Raw genomic sequence first — 22,042 nt, 5'->3', positions numbered from 1 at the left:
ATATATATATATATATTACAATATTTTTTATTAAATACTTAAAAAATTTGTAATAAATACTATAAATCGCTTCGTATGATAATTTATGTACATAAATCTAAAAACTATTTCTTGTTCACATTAATTTGCATAAAACTATACCTATATATGCGTTGTATACATTTATATGTCGGGATATTATATCTGCCATGGCAATAGTAATAATTCATTCAATTTCTATTATCTGAACATGTAACAGTCGTTTTAATTTTTTCCCTATATTGCAAACACTTTAATTCATTTACATACTTCTGGTGTAAAATCGATAATAAAATCTGGAGAATCTATTCCTTCGAATTTTGTATTATTGATGTATATTATAAAATATGTATTAAGTATCTCTTGAAAACATGTTCGTTTAATAAGGAATATTTATGTATATATGCTTTACGACAAAATGAAATTAAAAAATACGTAAAAGCCCTAAATACATATCATTTTATCTTAGTCCCGAACAGTCAATATGTGTGTCGAGAATAACTTTATCTTGGTCAGTTGTAATGAATAATTGAACATAAATAAATAAATTGTTAAGATATTAAAATTTTAATTGCATGAGTTCAACTAATAAATTGCCGTAGATGTACTGAAAATATATTTAAAGATACTCTGCTTATTGTTTTTGGACAAAATTTAACATTTTTGTATTTTTTGTAAATGTAAGATATAATGTAATTGTTGTAATCCATTAAGGGGATGCTGAAGGGACCCAATTATCGACATTGCAGTTTGATCAGAATCTCCGAATTGAGTAAATGGAATAAAAAATCCTTTTACAGGATTAAAGTAAATGCAAAATTCTGATGTGATGCAGTGGATTTTATACTAAAATAAAAAAGTTAAAAAAATTTTTTACTTTTTTTCGATTTTAGTATAAAATCCACTGCACCACGTCAGGATTTTGCGTTTACTTTAATTCTGTAAAAGGATTTTTTATTCCATTTAGTCAATTTGGAGATTTTGATCAAACTGCAATGTCGATAATTGGGTCCCTCCAGTATCCCCTTAATTATACAAATTTATATTTTTTTAAATGTTTTGTAATATGGAAGGACATATATAGTACATTTAAATGATGAATATAAATTGTATATATATATATATAAAAATGTATTTATTTTTACAATTGAGCAACCGAGCCGCAAAACATAGATACACGTGCAAACTTATTTTATCTTAGGTTTTTAATCGCATTTACCGAAATTATTAGTGCATCACAAAACGTTTTATATTCACCATTGTCATAATTAATTACATATAACTGTAATATTTTCAATCTCTTTTCTTGTTTGATTAATTATTCCGAGATTATTTTCATAATTTTACAAGCAGCGTGTCCCACTGCTTATTATACATTAGATAATCAAATCGATAATCTGTTTAGAACAGTTTACCACTTTGTTTGACATACTGAGGTCAGTTGTGCTTTCTGATAGAGTTCTAAGAACATTTAAAGCAGTTTCGGATTGTCGCACAGCGCTAATTAGTTCATTACGATTACTGGGATCTGGAGTAGCGGCTAATAATGTTCCTAGTCCAACCAGAGCTCTGAACATTGCTTCGGGTTCATTTAAACGAGGCAATACGGTAAATAATACATTTAGAGCTCTCGTTCTACCAGGTGCATCGTTATATTTATTAAGCGCTACGATCAAATTCAATATATAAGTTGATATTGCAACCTGTAATGTAACATCACAATCTGTAAGCTCGTCTACAAATCTTGCACCGTTTCCGGTTTTTCATATAAAAAAATATCACTATATTAAAATAATTAATATAAAATTGAGAATTGCACTTATGATTATTTTATAAATATTTTTTAAATAATTAGAAATTATAAATATTTGTACGATTTAAATTTTCATTAGGCTTTCTTTTGTTTTTAATTATTATTTTAATAATTGGTGTGACATACCTGATTATTTTTGTTTCCAAGAGACTGTAGATCTAGTAGAGACGTGAGTATTTCATCCTTATGATCTAAACAGAGTTTCTCTCCCTTTTCATACTGGAACATATTGGCTATCAGACGAAAAGTAAGCATTTGATTCGACAAAGCTGCGTCGGATTTGATATGCCTTCGTATGATCGATAACAATTCTTCGGTACACAGTTGATCGTTTACTTCCTTGTGAAGTACAGCGAGCCTCGCTATATCGAGAGCTGGAAACACTACGTGGTTGGGCCAATCTAGAGAACTCTTTAATGCGCTGATAGCGCTGGCTGTGATTTCTTCAGACACTTGATTATTCATAAATTTTTCTATCGCATTCAGCTTCTCTTCTGGTATTTTGAATATATTTTCTTGTTTATTATTCAATTCATATAATTTTTCTGTAATTAATTTTATAAATGTTTAACTGATAAAAAGAGTAAAAATTATGTTGCATTTTTCCATTATATATAATCTTAAATAAATCTTAATTACCGAGAATAGCAGATAAATTTGCTTGTTCTAATTTTAAATACTTCGAGTGAGGTATATAAGAGGGAGACGCAGATGTATTGGAAGAATTGAATGTCGATGATTGTGCACTACTAACATCGGGTGCACAAGATGATACATTAGACGATGTTCCTGATTCAGGAACATATCGGCTTCCTCCTGTAAAAGGGTCTACATATTGCGACCCAGTATTTAAAATTGGAGATGGTTCAGAATTCTTTACTATAAAGTTTGCAACCTGAAATACATAATTTTTTTTCAGATTTGCGATTTTAAAATTATTTTTTAATACAAACGGCAATAAATAAAGTGTAAAAGATTATATTTACTTTTCAAAATGTATACCTGATCTAAGAATAATTGACTGAGATTATTGTCATGAAGGAACTTCTGTGCAACATGCCAGGGATCTTGGCCTTTATTATATGGAAGTTTTAAAGGAGGCACACCGTCTTGTATGTCGACTGAAAAGACATAATCATATTCTATGCCATTGTAAAGTTGTTTTCCAGAGGTAGCCGCTGTACCGCCGGACGCACCCATCACATCGCCAATTTTTATCCATCGTTGCTCGCTTTGCGACCAACTGTACGCTCTAACTCCATCCCCTTCGTTTACAATCTTTGTTTGGCCATCTCTTTGACCAGGCTGTAGAAGAACCCTTGAATCTGGCAAACTGTACACAATAAAAACTAATTATAATTGATTACAAATTAAAATAAGAATACAATATATACATGAAACATTATTTTATCCAAAATAAAGTGTACTTACTCCTTTACGTTGATGTCTCCGATTACCTGCTGTGCATTTAGAGTTGTGTTCGCCACTTCTTTCTCAAACGTTTCCAACGTCTCTCTATTTGCATATCGTTCGGGATCAGATGAGAATATCCTAATGGCTCCATCGGAACTTCCAGCGACTATGTCGCCGTTCGAGAACAAATCAATGCACCATATCGATTGTGTAGGTAGAACGATGGTTTGTTTCAGTTCTGCATTGTACCATATCCTAATAGTCCTGTCTTCTCCAGACGAATAGACGTATGTACCATTCGGAATGGCTGCTATACTATAGATATAATTCTCGTGCCCACAATAAGTGCCTAAACAAGTCCCAAGTTTAGCATTCCAGTGTCTTATAGTGGCATCGTTTGCACAAGATAGGAATTCATCCTCTTTAATGTCAATTATGTCGCGGACGCAGTCGGTATGCCCTGCCAATTTGTGTTGCACCGAACCGTCTCTTGACCATACTATTATTAATTTGTCGGCTGATCCACTTATTATACTGCCGCTCGATAAATCTGCTACACACCATACTGCAGCAGTGTGACCCACAAGGTTCACCTGTGGTTTACTCAAGTCTTTCACATCCCATAATTTAGCAGTGAGATCCCAGGAACTCGAAAGGAATGTACCCTCCTTTTTGCCGGTCTTTAAATTACATACATTATTTTGATGCGCTGTTAGTGTGTGCACAGGCACAGTTTCATCCGCTACGTAGACACATATGGTGTTGTCATTACTGCCGGTGATGATATAACCCTTGGGATTTCTCTCCGATGGATTTATAACGCATACTGAACTGACAAAGTTAGAGTGGCCTGTTAACGTCGCGGTCTGCTCATATTCGTTGCTTCTCCTGCAAAAATTCTAGGTTTCAGTAAGACATCTTAAGCATAAAGTTTCATTAGTCCTTCACAGTTGACATCAACTCTAATATAGCTACAGATATTGAGTATTTGTATGACCTATTTAATAGATATTATTAAAAGGCACTGATGTAACATAAAGATTATAATTGAATGGGTCCAACAGACCCACATAGCAAATTTTATTTTGGAAACATCCTTAGGCCATAGGTCTGGACATCTTTAGGACATCCTTTTATCTAAATGGACACCAACTGCTCTGGAGGACATAATTGAAATAAGAGTCCAATAGACCTATCAGCTCCAGAAGGTTAATCCAAAAAAAATTAAAGATAACTCTTGCAATATAAGACTCGGGTAAATTTTCAATTTTAAATTATTCTGCTTCAAATTCAGACACATACAAAAAAGTGAAAACGTTTTAGATTATATCATTATAAAATCATATAAATATTGAAAGAGCGTACCAAAATTTTTTCAGATTTTTTAAAATCCAAAAACCCTTTGAAAAACATAATCAGGTATCAGTTACTCGGTTAGATTAGGAAAGCAGTAAAAAAATGTTGGACCAAGGAGGGTTAACCTCACACACACAGAAAAACGTGTTTCTCTATCTCTTTCTTTCTCTCTCTCTTAAGGGTTAAAAGGGATTGAAAACAGTACAAGAACAAGCTGAAGAACTTGGATCACTCATGCGTGTTCCCGTGGGAGAGTCTACGTGCATTACCAACCCGGTTGGCTTCCATACACGCGCCGTCTTGTCTCGGGAGACTGACACGATGGTGCCGTTGATGAAAGTCGCCACTGCTCTCACATCCGCGCTATGACCAAGCAGCACACTACTGAGCTTGTACGGTGGTTTGTCCATGCTGGTAGTACCTGTTGGTTTCTTTGGAATCAATTTCGATAAATTTTGCGAATTTACACAACCTAACACGAACCACGGGCAGGTTGGAGCAGCTCGTCTCGCCGCGAGCTCCACCAAACTCCACACTCCACAGTCCACAGTCCGCTCCACTGCGCTGCGATCGGTGCGATCGGCCGCGATGACAAACGCAATCCAACTCCGAGTCCGAGTTGCGCATGCGCACATCGTACAGATTTGCAGTGCTTAATTCGGAACCGCGCTTTTGCTTTCGAATCCCAAAACAATATACTCTTTTAAGAATTTACTGTTTCCCATATCGTCTCTGTCGGGTAATGTTCGCTCGTGGATTTTTCAGCGAGTTTTCATCGGCGGACCGAAGCGGAAGGAAAGTTGCGCATCGCGGAAAATCCGTTGTGAGGCTGAGGCGCACGCTCAGTCGCCATCTTAGGATCGCGTCGTTCGAAGCTAATTCTGTACTTATGCGCGCTTCTCTACGTTTCGTTGTGCTTTCGCATCGAAAAATCATGTCGCACTTGTATAAGAAGTAGATCCCGAGAGTCAAAGAAGGTATTGATAAAATTGAGCATAATTTAGACTCTAAGATGTTATATGAGACGAATTGCTCTTCGTACTGGGGTCGACTGGGTATCTCAAAATGACGTAAAAATTACAAAAGTGAGCAAATTCACTAGAATATTCATAATTTAAATTTTAATTAGTCAATAACTAGTGAATTTACACAATCGAATCCCTGATTCTCGATATGGTCTCACGACAAAGTATAATATTTGCGAAAATGGTCTAATTTCTACTGAAAATACATTTAACTGCATTCAATTCATTAATATCGCTTTGGTCCACAAAAGTCTCTACTTTTAAGGAAATATTTGATTATTACCAAAGAGGAATCGAATCGAGGATTTCGGTAAAAATATTTGACCAATGGCCGCGTTCAGTAGATTATTTATTGTGACCAATATGCGTCCTTTGACAGTTATATATATAAAAATATAAAAAATTTGAATGCGCAGGAAAGGAATGCCGAAAGCGTCGAGTGTGATGTTGGACGGACAACGGGACAATGTATAAGTACGTATGTTTTTTGAAAACAATTTTGAAATTTCGCTGTGTGCATAATAGACCGTTGTGACGTAACTATAGGTCGGGCATCGGCGCGAAGTTGTCGCTGCATCGTACCGCGACTTTCGTTTGAAAATTTCGCAACAGTCGATGCGAATGTCGATAGGTATTGAGACAATACTTATCAATATACGGAGGCTATGTTCCAAAATTCACTGCCAGGGCTGAAAATGTATACGTAACGTAAACTATACGGTTTTCAGCGCTGGCAGTGAATTTTGGAACACAGCAAGAGATAATGCTTAAGTGCGCGATGATAAGCTAATTTTCAAAAATAAATGATTTGACGTTCTACGTATTCGTATTCGTGACGTATTCGATATCGTAATCACTCGGACATTTTAACGGAAAGTTGCCATCGCGTCGTAAATTGTCTCGAGTCTTTGTTTAAAAAAATGCACAATAATGTCGATACAATTGGAAATACATTGGACGAACGAGACAACGCTTACGTGACATCATGTGATAATAAACTGTTTTTTTGAAGATAATTGATTTCGTATAATTTGGTAATCGATATTGTAATGACTTCAATATTTTGGCGCGAAATTTTGACAATTGTCGCGTCGTCTCGAGTCATTCATTATTTAATTTTAAAAATGTGCATGATGATGATACAATTGGAAATTTGGTGGACGAACATAAGGTAATGCACAAGTGCGCGATGACAAGCTGTTTTTTAAGATAATTCGTTTCGGCGTACGTAATCTTTCGCGGCGCGATGGCTTGATTATCGACGCGAAGTTGCCGCTATTCGCGTTTGTTTGCAAGTATTTCGTCGCGTCGGGAGTCGGAACTGTCGGAAGTCCAAATTCAGTTTGGATTACGAGGGTGTAAGAAACTTTGCGATTGCCGCGTGATTTCGCATCGTCGTAAGCCGGATATCAGCAGCAAATCACCTTCGTTGGAGAACCACTACCTGTGAGAGGATCGGGCAATCATCTCATTATCTTGTCGTTCTCTTAAAGAACATCATGGCGGTGTGGCGAAGCTGCAAGGTATCGGAATTGCAAGGTACGGTGATTACTGTAACGCTAAAAGGTTAGTGATCCCATACAACGCTCTTTATCGTAGAGATATCCTGGACATGTTCTATGGATAGGGTTACCAGTCGTACTTTTTCAAAAGCCTACACAGCATAAAATATTTCAAATATATTTCCAAAATATTTCATTACAGGATTTGAAATATTTCTAAAATACGAATATGAGGAAATCAGAGTTTTTGAAAATTTCCTTTTCTTACAATATTTGTACAATATTTCTGAAATGTTTTTGTGAAACACTTTAATGTGACATTTTAAAACGTTTTACAATTGTTTACAAAATATTTCTGAAATATTTTATTAAAATATTTTAAAAAACTGTTTATATAAATATTTCATACTGTGTGGGACAGAACGTGTACTTTTTTGAAATCGTAAAACTTCTGCGGCTATTTACTAAAATTTTGTATTTATAAAGTTATATTAATAAGAATTACCAATAAACATATTATGTTCAAGAAATTTTATTTTATTAAAAATCTATATTTGATGCAAAGAAATTTATATCTCGTCCTACTTCTCTCTAGATCATTATCTTTTTTTTAAAAAAGTATATACATATATGTACTCTTTTCTTGTGATTCAAATATGGTAACCTTATTTTTGGACATCTTTAGGACATCCCTTGGAAGTCTGTGCTATATGGGATGGCGTTAAGTGCTCCTCCACGACATTTTTCAATTTTTATGCGCGCCAGTTCGCGCAGTTAGGCTGAAAATTATTTGCTTTACATTCCGGAAGAAGTGCGATATCTTCTAAATGGGAAACGTGTAAAAGTACAATTTTATATTTACATGAAGTTTTTCCTGTATTAAATTCTTATATTCAACAAAAATACCTTACAAGGTACTATATCTTTACTTAAATTTACAGTAATTAACTCGGTGATTAACTTACGGCCATTGTAATATAAATACGAAAAATGTGTGCAAGAAAGGATGTGGCGCAAAAAAAATGTAATGTATATACGGATGCAAGAGATAACATGGTGGAAAGCGCGATGAAAATTGCGAACATCGTGTTTCAATCGCTCGCAGTTAAATAGCTACGCTTAATACTTGGTTCTAAGTAACTTCATCATTTTCTAACGACTAATGATCTTACATGAGAACATACAACCAAAAAATTATCGCACTAAATTGTCTGAATTCGCAGATACACCAATACTATACGACTATATACGAAAATGTGATTTATAATATGTATTATAGAATATTGGGGATCGATTATTCCTTTGAGTTTGATAATTTAGATAATAATTACGAATTCTTTTAATGTTGCATAACGTCATGATCTTTCCAATGAATCCAATTTTAAGGAAGAAAACGAACAACAAAAACTTGATTTTATTTTTAGCTTAATTTAATTATTACATAGATTTATTTGATTGAAAATTTAATTTGCTATTTAACTGCTATTTGATAATACTATAAAATAATACTCAACATAAAATAGTTGTAACAAATGATATTTTCAATATTTATTAGAAAGAAGACTTATTAAAAGAGGACACAATTTTTTTTGCTTATTCACATCGTTATGAAATTGCTATGCTCAGTTATGCTTCAGTCATCTAAAAACTAATTCAGAAAGAGTTGAATCAAAATTCTGAATTAGTTTTTAAATGATTGAAGCAGAACTGACAGCAATTTCGTAACTACATGTGACTAAGAATTTTGTTAACTTTATCTCAAATGTACTAATTTTTCCTTGAGCGTAATGTCATTATTATGATAATTTTCGATCTTTATAAAGAAATATACAAGGAAATGTAGAAATAAAACGATTTTCGAACATCGTGAAAAAATGAAAAAATTGTATCCTCTTTTATTGAAAAATATTCATGCCAGTTTTATTCATATTTCTTTCTCGTTATTGATTTTGCGGATTATTCTATATAGTGTGTACCGCATTGCTATTCATCTCCGTGTCAATAAAATACTTTAAATTTATTCTAAGAAGCAAATTTAACAAAGCTGTCAACAATAAAAAAAAAGGATAAAAAGCGAATTCTTAATAAAGCTGCCAACATTTTTTACCATACATGTCAACTATAAAAATCTTTAAACTTGAAATTACATTAGAGCACTCTAGACAGTTTAACTTAATTTTCTCCGTAATAATCTAAAACCTTTGACAAATATTGCCATTGGCATAGGAATCACTAATGCTTTAGTATTAAAAATAGTTAAGCAATCAAACTTTGTATAACTAATTAATTTTCAAACCCGACGTTATTTCAGTTTCTTTCTATTTACACGTACATGCATCCAGCGACGTACTTCTTATAAAAATTTACCAAAGACAATACATAATATATATCCCACATGTCTAAGGTCAGGCAGATCGATTCGATTTCCATGGATTTCCCCGTGGAGAATGCCTTCTTTTTGCATACTCTGTATTATAGCGAAATTTCAGTTCTTGCTTTCGAGTAGCGTTGCTGATAAAATATTCTCTGCTGCGGCAATGTCGCTATGGCAGGATACTGTAAGAGGGGAACAAGCTACCTCCATATACTATTGGCATGAGATCGACGACTTCATTGCGTTTATTAACCTCAGAAGCGACAATATAAATGCTTGCAGAAATATATAAAAAAAAATAAATTATTATTTTCAAATAAATAATTAATTTTATAAATATGACGAAACAGCTTAATATCTGGGACCAAATGCTATCCTCTTTTTCAAAGATTTTCAAATGCATGACATTCTTTTGCAAGAATGTCATGCATTTGAACGTGTCTCTAATACTGAGCCGCTAAAAATACAACTGGTTCTTTCAACGAAGCATCAAGCATACGGAATTGTAACTTCCAAGGTTAAAAACGAAGTCAGTCGGTGTCGTTCACACGTATTTTGCCGACACCTGAGATCTACCACACGGTACATTTCTTCTCGGGGTTCATTCTGGAGCCAACCGGACAATTAAAATCGTGCGAGAACTCCTCCATGTTCGACAACGGTCCTCGAACGCGGAATTCGCCTGGGCTGTGGAAGCCCGTCGTAATTCGCAGCTTCAGTGCTTCCGGTCGATACTTGCTGCACCAAGAATTAGCTGCACTTATCCAGAACAATTGTTCTGGGCTGTACGGCAGACCCGGTAATCTCTTCTCCGGCTTGTTTCGTTTGACCCATTCTTTGTATGCATAATAGGCCTCCTTTATACCACCATTATCCGCGATATTCTCACCTTGTGTGTTTATCCCATTCAGCTGTAAAAACGTAATATATATTATGACAAAGTTTCAATTTTTTATATAAAGATAATTCGATATTATTTTTATGGGAGATCTTAAAATGTTAATTTACTTTATATACACCTTAAAAATTGTACAAATGTTTGCGATTCGTGTTATATTAATTAATGTATTATACTGATTATATCACAAAATGAATAATTTAACAATTACGCTGATCATTCAATTGCTTTGCACATTTTAATTTCTCCAATAAACCATTATTTTTCGCGTATAACTACAATAAAAATTCATGACCTTTTAAAGATATTGTATATTTTTCTGAGTTTTTTCTGAAGTCATTTTTCTGCTTAATTTTGTATGACATAACGAAACTTCTATTATCATTATTCTTATCACTCATGAATATTCTAACATTCTTATAATACTGCTACACAATAGTACACAATGAATAAGCATTGACTTGAACGATAACATAGCTCGATAAAAAATCACTTTTTTTTCTCTTTGAAGTGCTGTAGTACAAATCTCGAATTTTTTTGCGCTGAACACGATCGTTTGTAGAATTTGCGTAGCACATCAGGATTTTAAGTAAATTGAGATGAAATGGGTTAAAAATGGTATTTTTGGCTATTTTGAATATTTTTTCACGGGAAAAAATTTGTATATGAACATATTTTATATATAATTATATATAATTGTATATGAAATATGTCAAGTTTTTATATAATTTTATATAATTAACATTTTTTCCCGGGTTTAGAGAACAAAACTTTATTTCTCTAACTAAATTGACCGATCATGAACTTTAATTCATTTCAAAGCTCTTAAATTGTACTTTTAGACCGTAGACTTTATTTATAGAAATAAAGTTTTTGTCTTTTCCGTCAGAAATATGTAAAAAATTCATATAGCATGAAAATAAACTTAATAAACATATCTATGTAAAATTTAATCTTACGTTCAATCCAACTTCTTTCACGGTATAATTTCCATACTGATGAATTATACATTCAGCTCTCTTGAGATAACGCTTCTTCGTCTCTGACTCCCACCAGTCAACGAGATTACCTTCCTTATTAAATTGTCTGCCTTGATCGTCAAAGCCGTGGGTAATCTCATGGCCAATAACAAAGCCAATGCCACCATAGTTCATGTAATGTGGCCGATCATTGTTGAAAAATATGCCTTGCAAAATACCCGCAGGGAATTCTATGAAAATTTAAAAAATTCAGTATATAGCTACAAATAAAGAATGAGGAATTAAATTAATATAATTGTATAGATTTTACTATTTAAGTATACGTCAATCACTCAAATTGTAAACATAATAACCTAATAATTCCTTTACTGATTATTTACGAGATTATTTATACTTACGAATACTGTTCTCAATCGACGAGTAAAACGCATTGACGACAGCTGGCCTTCCATGACTTATCCATTCTGTCTTATTCACTGGCTTTCTCAGTCTGCCAAATGAGAAATTCGTTCCAAAGATAGATAAGTTAAAAATGCTTCCCACATAATCGTCAGCACTCAATTCAAGTCCCTGATAAAATTCTTCAAGCTTCCTATCGTCCAACAATTCATTTGGATAGGCAATATGTGAAGTCATATCGGCTGCTTTTTCTAAAGCATTTTTTCTGGTCTTCTCATCCATCCAGTCCACCTAAAAATGTGTGTAATTCGTTAAAAATCTACTAACATTTCTAAATATATGACAAAGATTTTTAAAATTAATATCTCTTTAACATATATTTCTCAAGAATAAATATAGATAACTAAATTCTCATTTCCAAGATTCTAATTTATTAATAAGGACATATGACTTATATTTTTTCATCTTGTTTCTATAATTTTAATTTATTGTAATTTTCAGATAAAAAGAAAAATATTTAAAAAGAAGAAAGATTTTTATTTTATTTTTAAAATTTCAATCCTAGATATAAGAAGTATCGATCACAAGATTTTTATTTCTTTTACAATCTTCAACTTAAATCTGTGCATTCTCTCACCCTCTTCAAGATCTTTGTGAATTCCTGCCTGATATCATCGACCATTTCGAGTGCAGTTTTTTTCGCATCCTCTTTAAAGTACTTTCTTACATACATCGAGCCGACGCTAATTGCCATACTGCCAGAAACAATGTCAACGCACTCTTTCCATCTCGGTTCTCTCTCTGTTTTGCCGTTTAACTCCACTGTATATTTCAGTTGTCTCTTACGGATGTCATCCGTTAGATAGCTGATCGACGCAGCAGTTGCTCTCCAAAATGCATAGTTTGCCTGCACCCTCTTCGGCGTCGTGCTGATTAGTTGTTCGAAGTCCTTTAGATAGCTGGGCACATTCACAATAACTATCTCGTCCTGAGTTAGTTGTGCTTGCGGTGCGAGGATGGTGTTAAAGTATTCCCACCACGGTATACTAGGATAGGCTAGGGACAGCTCATTCACAGTCATGGGATTGTAGAGGAGAGTCACGTTGCGCCGTTTTTCATTGGGCAGAGAGATCTGCGTGCATATTTATCCATTTAATCAATCGACCGATGATTAAAAAAAATAATTTTATCAAACACTACTTAAGATTATTTTATATTAATACAAAGGATGACTTACATTTGCGAGCTTGATTTCAAATTCAAGTGATTCTTTTAATTCTGTGCGGGCTCGGTCAGGATTGGCTCCGAGAATTATAGCAATGTCCACCATGTATTTGTAATATGCCTGGACGATTTTTTCGTTGAAACCTTTCGACAGATATTCGCGCGAGAGTCCGAGCGCTGCTTGATCGAGCTATACAAAATTATCAATTTTTATTTGAGTGTACTGGTTGAAAACAAATATCGTATTCGGTTAGAAAAACACCTATATTTTGTATTATTTTTTTTACTCAATATTATTTTCTTTTATATATATGAATATGTATTTATAAATTATAATCTTCTACGTTTGTCGTGAATCTCGTATTCCCGTGATAAATAGTTACGTGCTTACGTCGATCAAACGCCTAGAGTTGTTCTTCAAGTCGACACTGACGCCGAAATCGATGAAGTAATCAACTGAATAGCCCAGTCTCCGGAATTTGTAGACGGAATCTTTCCAAGTGAAGTCGCCGTCATTCCATCTCTCGCCTTCTAGAACGGGCCAGCCACCGAGATTTTTTAGATTGTTCAGTAATGGTGTCAAACCTCTTGCCTCGATAGCGGCTGAAAAAAGATAGTATATTTGAATGAAAAAGAATGAAAAAAAGATAAAATTTTTGTTTCAATTTGTATTATATTTTTATTATCTTTTCTTTGGCGTTACATATTGATTTTAAAAATAAGGATTTGCAATGCAATTATTCTTCTAACATATTAAAGTATCCCAATTATAGATAATTTTCTTCGGAAGAAATATGTATAGTAAGATCAAACACTTCAGACGATTCGTGAAATAAATCAATAGGATTTCTAATTTTGCTATAATTTCACTGGATTCATTATAAAAGAGTCTGTTGCATTGTTTCAGTTTGACGACTTATATGGAATTTCATGTCGCGGCTGCTTACTTTTGTTCATGCAGGCCTTGTAGAAGTCTTTGGCAAGCTTAAACGGTCTCAGCTCGTTTGGAGGACTTTCTTCCTCGATGCTGAGTCGCAGTTGTTCCTCGAGATCATCAACGATAGTAGAGAACGCAGTCACGCTAGTTTTGTCGTCGGGGATAATTGTGGATTCTAGGAATCCACCGCAGGCGAATTTGTAAAAGTCATCACAGGGCTCCACATTAGGATCCATATTTTTTATTACGTTAGAGGCTGCGATACATATGTTGAACAGATTAGTTTAATTCAATATCTCCAGATTAGGAATTTTTTAGTTTTTTAATAAAATAATTTATAAAATTAATTTCTCTCGTATAAAATATTGAAGTTTACACTTTGATGAAATATCTTTGGTAAGTAAATATTTTCTAACAAATCGATGATTGAATTTCGTGTTATTGATAAAAGCAACTTTTATATAGAGATAAAAATATTCGTTTTATTTATTGACAAAATTTCCGGTTATTAAATACACATACATGAATAAACATTACCGAAAAGAAAAATACCGGCCATCAAATGAAAATCAATATGATATCTCAATATTGAATATATAATTTATTTTCTTTTACAAACATATAATAAACTATTTATTTTTTATTCAGGTAGATACAGAATATATAATTAAAATTATTTATTCAAATTTTATTTTTAATTTTTTGTTTTTAATCTTTAATGTTTTAAAGCTCTATATAAAATAGAATTCTTTTTTAAATAATGTTTTAAAAATATATCGATATCCATCTATTAGTCATATGATGATACAAATCTTACTAAAAAAAATATATTTAAATAGATAGAAAATTTAAGTTTCTCCGTATATTTTACTGACCTGTGTGAATGCATTCAGATGTTAAACAGACATCATTGCATTTCGCCATCAGTGTTGTTATTTTCTTCGATGTTTCCAAACCGCTTAACGCTTCAGCTGTGGACGGTAGCATCTCTACGTTAACAGTATCTGTTCTCGTGCGGATGCAGGTGTGATTGCAGATGCGAAAAAAAAATGCATAACAGCAACAAATTAACGAATGCAAAGCATCGGAACACACAAGCCGTGATAAAATGTAAACTGCATACACAATGAAGTTTGATATCGTTTCTCTCTCAAGTTGCTAGCATGTGTATTGTGTTGTATGTGTTATACAATTAGATCTATTATCAATCCACTTTATCAAAAAATGAAAATCTCTTTCTCTTTTTTTCCGGAAAATTCCGCAACGTATTTTAAAAATAAGATACAATTCTCTTGTAATTACAAAATTTGATCAATTATCTGTATCTATATAGCCAATATTACATATAATGATACGACAAGGGAAATCAATTCTATAGAAAATAAAAAACAACAAATTTTCTAAATCGGATGCAAAAACTACATTGCACATTAAGAAATGATTTATCCCGTCCTTTGGTCTTTAAAATATTTCTATTACGAGAGACGAATGAATGCATGAATTCTTAAAAGATTATCTTTTAACTGATTAAGCTAATTGATTAGATTGAAACAAGTTTTATAATAGCAATTCTCTCTTTTTCTCTCTCTTTCTTTCTTTCTCTCAATCCAATCATATTTACGTAAAGATTGCACGATGTTTCACCAATTATTATTCTTTGTCGGATTGCATATGTAATCACTACACGTGTTCACATAAGAAAAGACAACATCTACCAAAGGCAATATCAAACCGAGCTCTGACTCGTTTCGTATTCTCCGTCAACTTTCTAAAAACACTTCGAAAATATCTTGAATGCATCAGTAATGAACGCTATTGTAAGCTCGATGCCAAATCGACGCCCAATCAAAATATTGGGTGTGCGCTTGTAAACTGATGTGATTACGTTTAACGGGCTTGTTACTATAGTACGAACACGCGTAGTGAGTGAATAATTTTCAAAACAATATTTGTTCACTAGAAATATCAAAATGCGTCAGAATTACCCTTTTGTTGACGTCACTTCGATTTGTACGTCATGAATTTCACGGTTAAGTCTATATAAAAATAAGGCAATATGACGTAAGCAGTAAGGAAATCGTAACATTGGATTTATCACTGACCTTTGGTTTCTATCGTGATTGGCCAATTCGCTTACTGCTTACCTACTGTTTTACGTTTTTGTGTATGCCATGAATTTTGCCTTTTTAAGGTAGTGTTACTTCTTCGTGGATTTAATTAGTTTGGGACACGTCATTGTAAGAAGTATACGTTATTAATCAAATGATAGAGTCTTCTTGTAATCCAATGCGGAAGTATTTTTGTAATGTAATTCTCTTTTTTACGTTTAATGAGTGGGTGGAGCATGTTTATATGAGGCGCCGATATAGAAATAAAATTTACGATGACCGCGCTGCAATTACGCGTCTTACTTTCGCACAGTTAAAATTTTTACGATGCGGGTACGTACCGTTACCGAACGGCTTCGATCGTAAACATATTCATCGCTTGTTGCACTAAAAAAACATCTTTGGATCTTACTCTCGAGATGTCAAAGAAAAACGACACGTGGATTCGTAAGAACCATGATAAAATAATCACGACGATACTTCTAACGGCAATTAAAAGCGTACAATTTAAGTGTACCATTAAAATCCCCATTAACATTTTACTGGAACCAAAATAAATTTTGCTTTTTTATTAGCAAAACTTTTATTACGCATTCCACATTCTTCCTTCAAATAGCATTTAATTTGTAAATGAATAATTTATTTTTTATCAACGATGAGACACGTAATAAGGACAATTCGAACTATTTCAATGTATTAGAAATTATTGTGTGTTTATAGATTTCTATAATAAATCAGAAATTTATCATTCTATGAACTGAAGTCAAAAGTGAAAATATTTTTTTTGTCGTGCTAGATTCGCGAAGTTACATACCATATTTTTAGTTTTAATTTTTTATTATAAAAAAGACGGAACTTTTTTTTATTTTGCTAAGGAATTGTAGAATTATAAAAAGTACTACTGAAACTATTATTTTTTTATATTAATAGAACAGCGTGCTAACTTCACAATCCAAATGTATGTGTATCTGTCAAATTAGCACGACATTCTATTAACATAAAAAAAATTATAACAGTTCCAGGAGTACTTTCATAGCTCTATAGTTACTCATAAAAATAAAGAGAGTAATACTAAAAAACCAAAACACCTGAAAAAAATAAAACAGCCGGAATTTTGTTTAAAAATGATTATAGAGCATAAAATTTTATTAGAACTAACAAGAAATGTCGCTAAAATTGCGATAAATTTTAACAAGTGCCGTGATGTTTTGTACATTTAAAGTCTATTAAAATTGGTAATTGTTGAAATTTTGTTTTCAAATGTTATATCGGTACAACTTGAACGGTACTAACGAACCTTTTAATGATATAAAGTTTTTGTATTTGTTATGTTAAGGTGCAGACACATGGAGCCGTCAAGCGTCAAGCAGCAGAAGCAACAACCAATCAGCTGGACGATACTGGCAGTGGTGTAAAAAATATTTTTTACGCCACTGCACTTATCGTCTCGCTGATTGGTTGCTGCTTCTGCTGTTTGACGCTTGACGGCTCCATGTGTCTGCACCTTTAGGAGTTGAAAGCAGTTGTTTAAGGGATTAAATCTAGATTTTTGCAAGTTGCATATCGCGTAAGCTATTACAAAAGTCTGTCACTGCCATATTGCGAGGAATTATGATTTGCTCGTTACTAGCAATTTCGCTTCAGGCATTAATGCAATTGGATGATGTTAAGTAATGTCTTTGCCGCAACGGGAGATTAACGTGCGTCTTAAGATGTCGGTGTATGATATTTAGTTGTTGCAGGTGCAGGACCGGGTTTACAAATTTAAATTGGAATAGGTAAAATGAGATATTCCCTTTAAAAACTTTAATGTTGCAAGAACTTTATTAAAGTAACAAAAAGAAGTGCTATTAATATTATTCATATATATTTTACGCAATTGAAAAAAATCGAATACTTTTTAAAAGTAAAATCTGAGAAGATTTTATTAAGCTAAATCAGATCCTGCATGCAGAAATGTTATATAGTCATAGCCTTTCACAAACAAATACGAAACACATATGCTTAGATCTTCTTTGCTATTGCGCGTTTAAGATTATTTTATTTCGTAAAATAAATCGCGAGAAAAACAAAACAAAATTGCATTATTTAATTTATATTAAAAGTTTAAAAGTTTAAAAGTTAAAATATTAGAGATATTCAGAATCATAAATTGATCTATAAATTTGTCTTTACCGTTTTGAAATTCAAGAGATATATTTCAAATTTTTCCTGCTGAATCATTCTGTGTATCTTTCTGTATATCATTTCTAGATAAAAGCGTATAACAGAAGCAACATTCAATATTTTGACGATTCAGTTTTTGAAATAAAGAAGATCTAAGCAATTCATAAAAAGCAATACGTGAGGTCTTTTTGATTTCAACATAACTTTCATAAAAAAAAAAAAAATGCTGGTCTCGCTTCTGTGCTTCTCAGACAATACTGCATACTTGCAACATGCATGGTGAACGGCTTATGTTGCACTATAGGTCACTATAAAAGTAAGTACTCTTACCGGACTTGGTGTTGCATGTCGTGTTGGCCGCCAAAATTCCGATGGCGACCGCCAAAGCGATGCACAAGAGGAACCCGGAAACCGCTATCACCGTTAATCCGCGTTCCAAACCGGACCGCCTCTTCCACCATGTTGGGTTTCTGCATGAAAATCGTAAAGTGAAAGAAATGATAAAATAAAAAAATATCACATTATCCTTAAATTATATCCTTAAAAGTTTAATCACATATCACATATTTTAAAAAATATATATGATTATAAAGCTGTTTTAAAAATATTAAATCGATCACAGGCTATTCTCCATTTTTCTCCAGGCAATATTTTTACCCTGACTTGTGAAATATTTAGGCCCAGTTCCACAACTTATAGTTAATGTGTAATGTTTAAGACTGAGAGAAGGGGAAGGATTTGCTTAATTCTCGTATTTTATAAGCTTAATTTTATCACACTTTTAAATTAAGAATTTTGCAATTATTTGAACGTATTGCACGTGTCGGCAGTTGCAAGATATTGTTGCGACTTACTTTAAGTAGTATGCTTTGTAACACGAACTACAAAATCCTCTCGCTGTAATCCTCACGATAATTATGCATCGTGTTTCCGAGTTTAATCGCACGTGAAACAATGTTCGTCATCCATGTTCGTATATTCTATGTATAAATAATGTATTGTACTATCGAATCCTACATTCTACACTATATATCATCTCTATGCATATTACGAAGAAATATATGTACATCTGCACATGGAATACAAGCAACTGTACATCGTTTACATAATGTAAATAAGGGTATTACGAAAAGATCAGTTATTTCTTGCCATTTACCTAACAAGAACATGGGATATCGTTGCATATGCTCAAAGATACCGTACTATTTTGTTATTTTTCATCGATTTCGCGAATGAAATTGATTCTTCATGCGCTTTTATATCGCGTATGTATACACGTGTGCACGTGTACTGTCGACGCGCAGTAAAATGCCACTTGGATCTAAAGCACGTCGCACATCGGAATTTATGGATTGCTTTTCCTATCCGGCGAGAGAATTGCCGTTTTTCACGATGGAGAATTCGCGTAGCGAACGAAAGGCAAACCGCAGTCGGATTTTTATCTTCGTCCCAGCCGCGCGTCATTTCTGCGTTTTATGTTTACGATCATCTCGCGAGATCGTGGCGCATTAAGTTTCTCGCATAATCTGCTATCGAGACCTTGTCCGAAAACGCGATGAGAAGTACAAACAGACTACTAAAATCGAGTGTACACAAAAATGTTGCGATGCTGCTTCGTCAAGATTCTTGTAAAATTTTTGCATTTAGATAAAAAATAAAATAAGACAGTAATTTCTGTAATGATAGTAGTATTATTTATAATATGTAGGTATTTTTTAATCTTTCGAAACTACGAATTCGTAATGTTAACTTTAAATTTTTCTATTCTTCTCACATCTTTTTTTAAATGGTTGCGCAAAGTACAGATTTCACCGATGACGTAACAGCAAAAATAAATAACAATCGATTTGTCTTGACCACAAGTCATAATTTATTATTGAATTTATCTTTCTTATTACACTTATTTGTATTACCTTACTATATTTCCCGGATTTAGAAAACAATCGTAGTTTTAACTGATTGTTTTCTAAATCATAATATCGATTCGGAAAGAAAATCGTTTATATATCGGGTGCTTTCCATTTGATGACACAAGTCGGCACAAGTCGGCACAAGCATCGTTCTATCCTTGTTGACATTCAGAGAGTGACAAAGATAGAACGACACTTGTGTCGATTTGTGTCGACTTATGTCATCAAATGGAAAGCACCCATCGACACTCAGAATGTGCAGTTATTGATTGTATTTACACAAGAAATGATCAATATGCAATAGCAGTTATTGATTTTTGCCCTGTGTTTTTATCTCGCAAACAATGTGCGCAGATGTACCCACGTGCGCGCGTAAATACGTCGAGTGTAGATACTTATAGGATGATAGAGAGGGCATAATGGAACTTATAGCGCGCGTAATGCAACGATGAGTGTATTGACCTCATCGAGAAGCAACGACACACGCCGAAGCATCTCTGTTATGTAATATCGGAGTCAATGCCGCGTGTATCGTTCGCATCTGATGCGTGGCCTTGACCCTGACAGTATAAACGAATTTATGAATTTAATACAAGAGGTCGCGGTCCGTATTCCATATTTATCGCGTTACTAAGTAATTTTATATATTTATCAATTAATAGAAATAATCGAGGGGGTAACCACTTAATGTAATCGTAGGACGGAATCCTCGAAATCATTATAAAATTTATATTAAACCTCTATGTATAATCCGATCATCTCATTTACCATCACGAGAAATCATTGTATAATATTAAATAAAATCGTATATTTTACCAAATTACTTCATAGTAGTGAAAAAAATTATTTGTAATCAAATGAAATCATGTAATTTGTGGGATAATATTTCAGCTAGTGGTTATCCCCTCGGAAATAATTCTATCTTCAGTTAAAGCAAATCTTAGTGCTTAATAATACTAAATACAAATTTTTGACAATATACACTGTTAAAAATAAAATGTTAATTTTAACTTATTGAGACTTTTAACATTTTTGCATGTCTTAGGAAATCCACTATACATTTTTAAGTTAAAATTAACATTTTATTTTTAACAGTGTATTATTTCAGTTTTTTAAACTGCGCGCCGATAAGGTTTGTCGGACTTGAAATGTAATCGCAAACTGAAGGTGAAATTAATCTCAAATTAGATTGATCGTCTACTTTAATAGTGAATCTAATAAGCATCTTAAAAACCTGTAAGTAATTGATTGCAGAAAATAAATATATTTATACGTAATGGCGTAAGTAAGTAAAAGAGAATTTGATGTTTATTTTGAGATTGAGATATTATATAAAAAAAGTTAGGTATTTCTAGGAAAATGAGGAAAAATTGTACATTATTGTTCCGTCTAACAGTTGAATCAGAATGAAAAGATAAGGTCGTGGGTAATTTTTATTGGTTCACTATTCGATCGTTATTGTATACATGTTTCAAAATAACTGCATATCAAAATATCAATGAAGTGGAAGATTGTGGAAAAGCGATAGAGTATGATTATCCTCTGATTTCGCGGTATTTACCCCCAGGGCTCGGCGAGAAATTGCGGTCCGTATTCCATATTTGTCGCGCCACTAACCAAGCAATCAAGCCTCATCGTCGGATCGCGATGGATTGATCGGCGAGGCGACTATATGCGAAATTAACGTACATATAAGATCATATCTATATCGCAATTGAGTTGATAGCAATATCCGCGTTATAGAATATTCTGGTCTATGAGTTTAATGACTTAACGTGTGTAATTACTGTGTTAACAAAAAAAGAGTACAATATTCAATAATTTGCATCAATATTATACATTTAAGGATTACAAATATACACTGTTAGAAATTTTTCAATGAATTTTAATTAACATGTAAAGGAAGCATGTGGTTATGC

At 33.2% G+C, this 22,042-nt stretch overlaps 2 protein-coding genes across 5 annotated transcripts in view; both read right to left on the bottom strand.

Annotated features, from left to right (window-relative positions):
• Positions 1 to 1,099: 1,099 nt before the first annotated feature.
• On the bottom strand, positions 1,100 to 5,149 carry Plap (phospholipase A2 activator protein). 2 transcript variants are annotated; one of them, XM_018512411.1, is made up of 6 exons: positions 4,874 to 5,149; positions 3,263 to 4,132; positions 2,834 to 3,164; positions 2,471 to 2,726; positions 1,958 to 2,376; positions 1,100 to 1,721 (listed from the first exon to the last, which is right to left on the bottom strand). In XM_018512411.1, the coding sequence occupies exons 1-6, from the start codon at positions 5,008 to 5,010 to the stop codon at positions 1,395 to 1,397; spliced, it is 2,340 nt and encodes a 779-aa protein (XP_018367913.1). In that variant the 5' UTR covers positions 5,011 to 5,149; the 3' UTR covers positions 1,100 to 1,394. The 2 variants fall into 2 exon arrangements, with proteins under 2 accessions (XP_018367913.1, XP_018367914.1); XM_018512412.1 differs by having other exon boundaries at positions 3,263 to 4,129.
• A 3,848-nt stretch (positions 5,150 to 8,997) lies between these two features.
• The window catches only part of Nep2 (M13 family metallopeptidase neprilysin 2), a 24,339-nt gene continuing 11,294 nt past the window's right edge, over positions 8,998 to 22,042 (bottom strand). Inside the window, exons 2-11 of one of the 3 annotated variants that reach the window (XM_018512414.1) lie at positions 18,544 to 18,683; positions 14,815 to 14,943; positions 13,950 to 14,195; positions 13,394 to 13,605; positions 13,016 to 13,192; positions 12,416 to 12,910; positions 11,778 to 12,069; positions 11,359 to 11,609; positions 10,067 to 10,412; positions 8,998 to 9,683 (exon numbers count right to left, since the gene is read on the bottom strand). In XM_018512414.1, coding sequence (XP_018367916.1) covers positions 10,074 to 10,412; positions 11,359 to 11,609; positions 11,778 to 12,069; positions 12,416 to 12,910; positions 13,016 to 13,192; positions 13,394 to 13,605; positions 13,950 to 14,195; positions 14,815 to 14,943; positions 18,544 to 18,683 — 2,281 coding nt within the window. In that variant the 3' untranslated portion in view covers positions 8,998 to 9,683; positions 10,067 to 10,073. Of the gene's footprint in view, positions 10,413 to 11,358; positions 11,610 to 11,777; positions 12,070 to 12,415; positions 12,911 to 13,015; positions 13,193 to 13,393; positions 13,606 to 13,949; positions 14,196 to 14,814; positions 14,944 to 18,543; positions 18,684 to 22,042 lie in introns of all 3 variants that reach the window. The other 2 variants (XM_018512413.1, XM_018512415.1) reach the window with 2 other exon arrangements.

Source organism: Trachymyrmex cornetzi, unplaced genomic scaffold (genome assembly GCF_001594075.2).
Source record: "Trachymyrmex cornetzi isolate Tcor2-1 unplaced genomic scaffold, Tcor1.1 scaffold406, whole genome shotgun sequence".
Lineage (NCBI taxonomy): Eukaryota > Metazoa > Arthropoda > Insecta > Hymenoptera > Formicidae > Trachymyrmex > Trachymyrmex cornetzi.
Note: the sequence above shows the minus strand (reverse complement) of the source record. Positions and strands in the feature narration are given on the sequence as shown.

Excerpts from the sequence above, each read along its gene's own strand:
- Plap (XM_018512411.1), bottom strand. The coding sequence starts at position 5,010 with ATGGACAAACCACCGTACAAGCTCAGTAGTGTGCTGCTTGGTCATAGC. Across the intron at positions 2,727-2,833 it reads GTCAATTATTCTTAGATCAG|GTTGCAAACTTTATAGTAAA; the intron begins GTATACATTTTG and ends TATGTATTTCAG. Across the intron at positions 1,722-1,957 it reads TTGGAAACAAAAATAATCAG|GTTGCAATATCAACTTATAT; the intron begins GTATGTCACACC and ends GTTACATTACAG.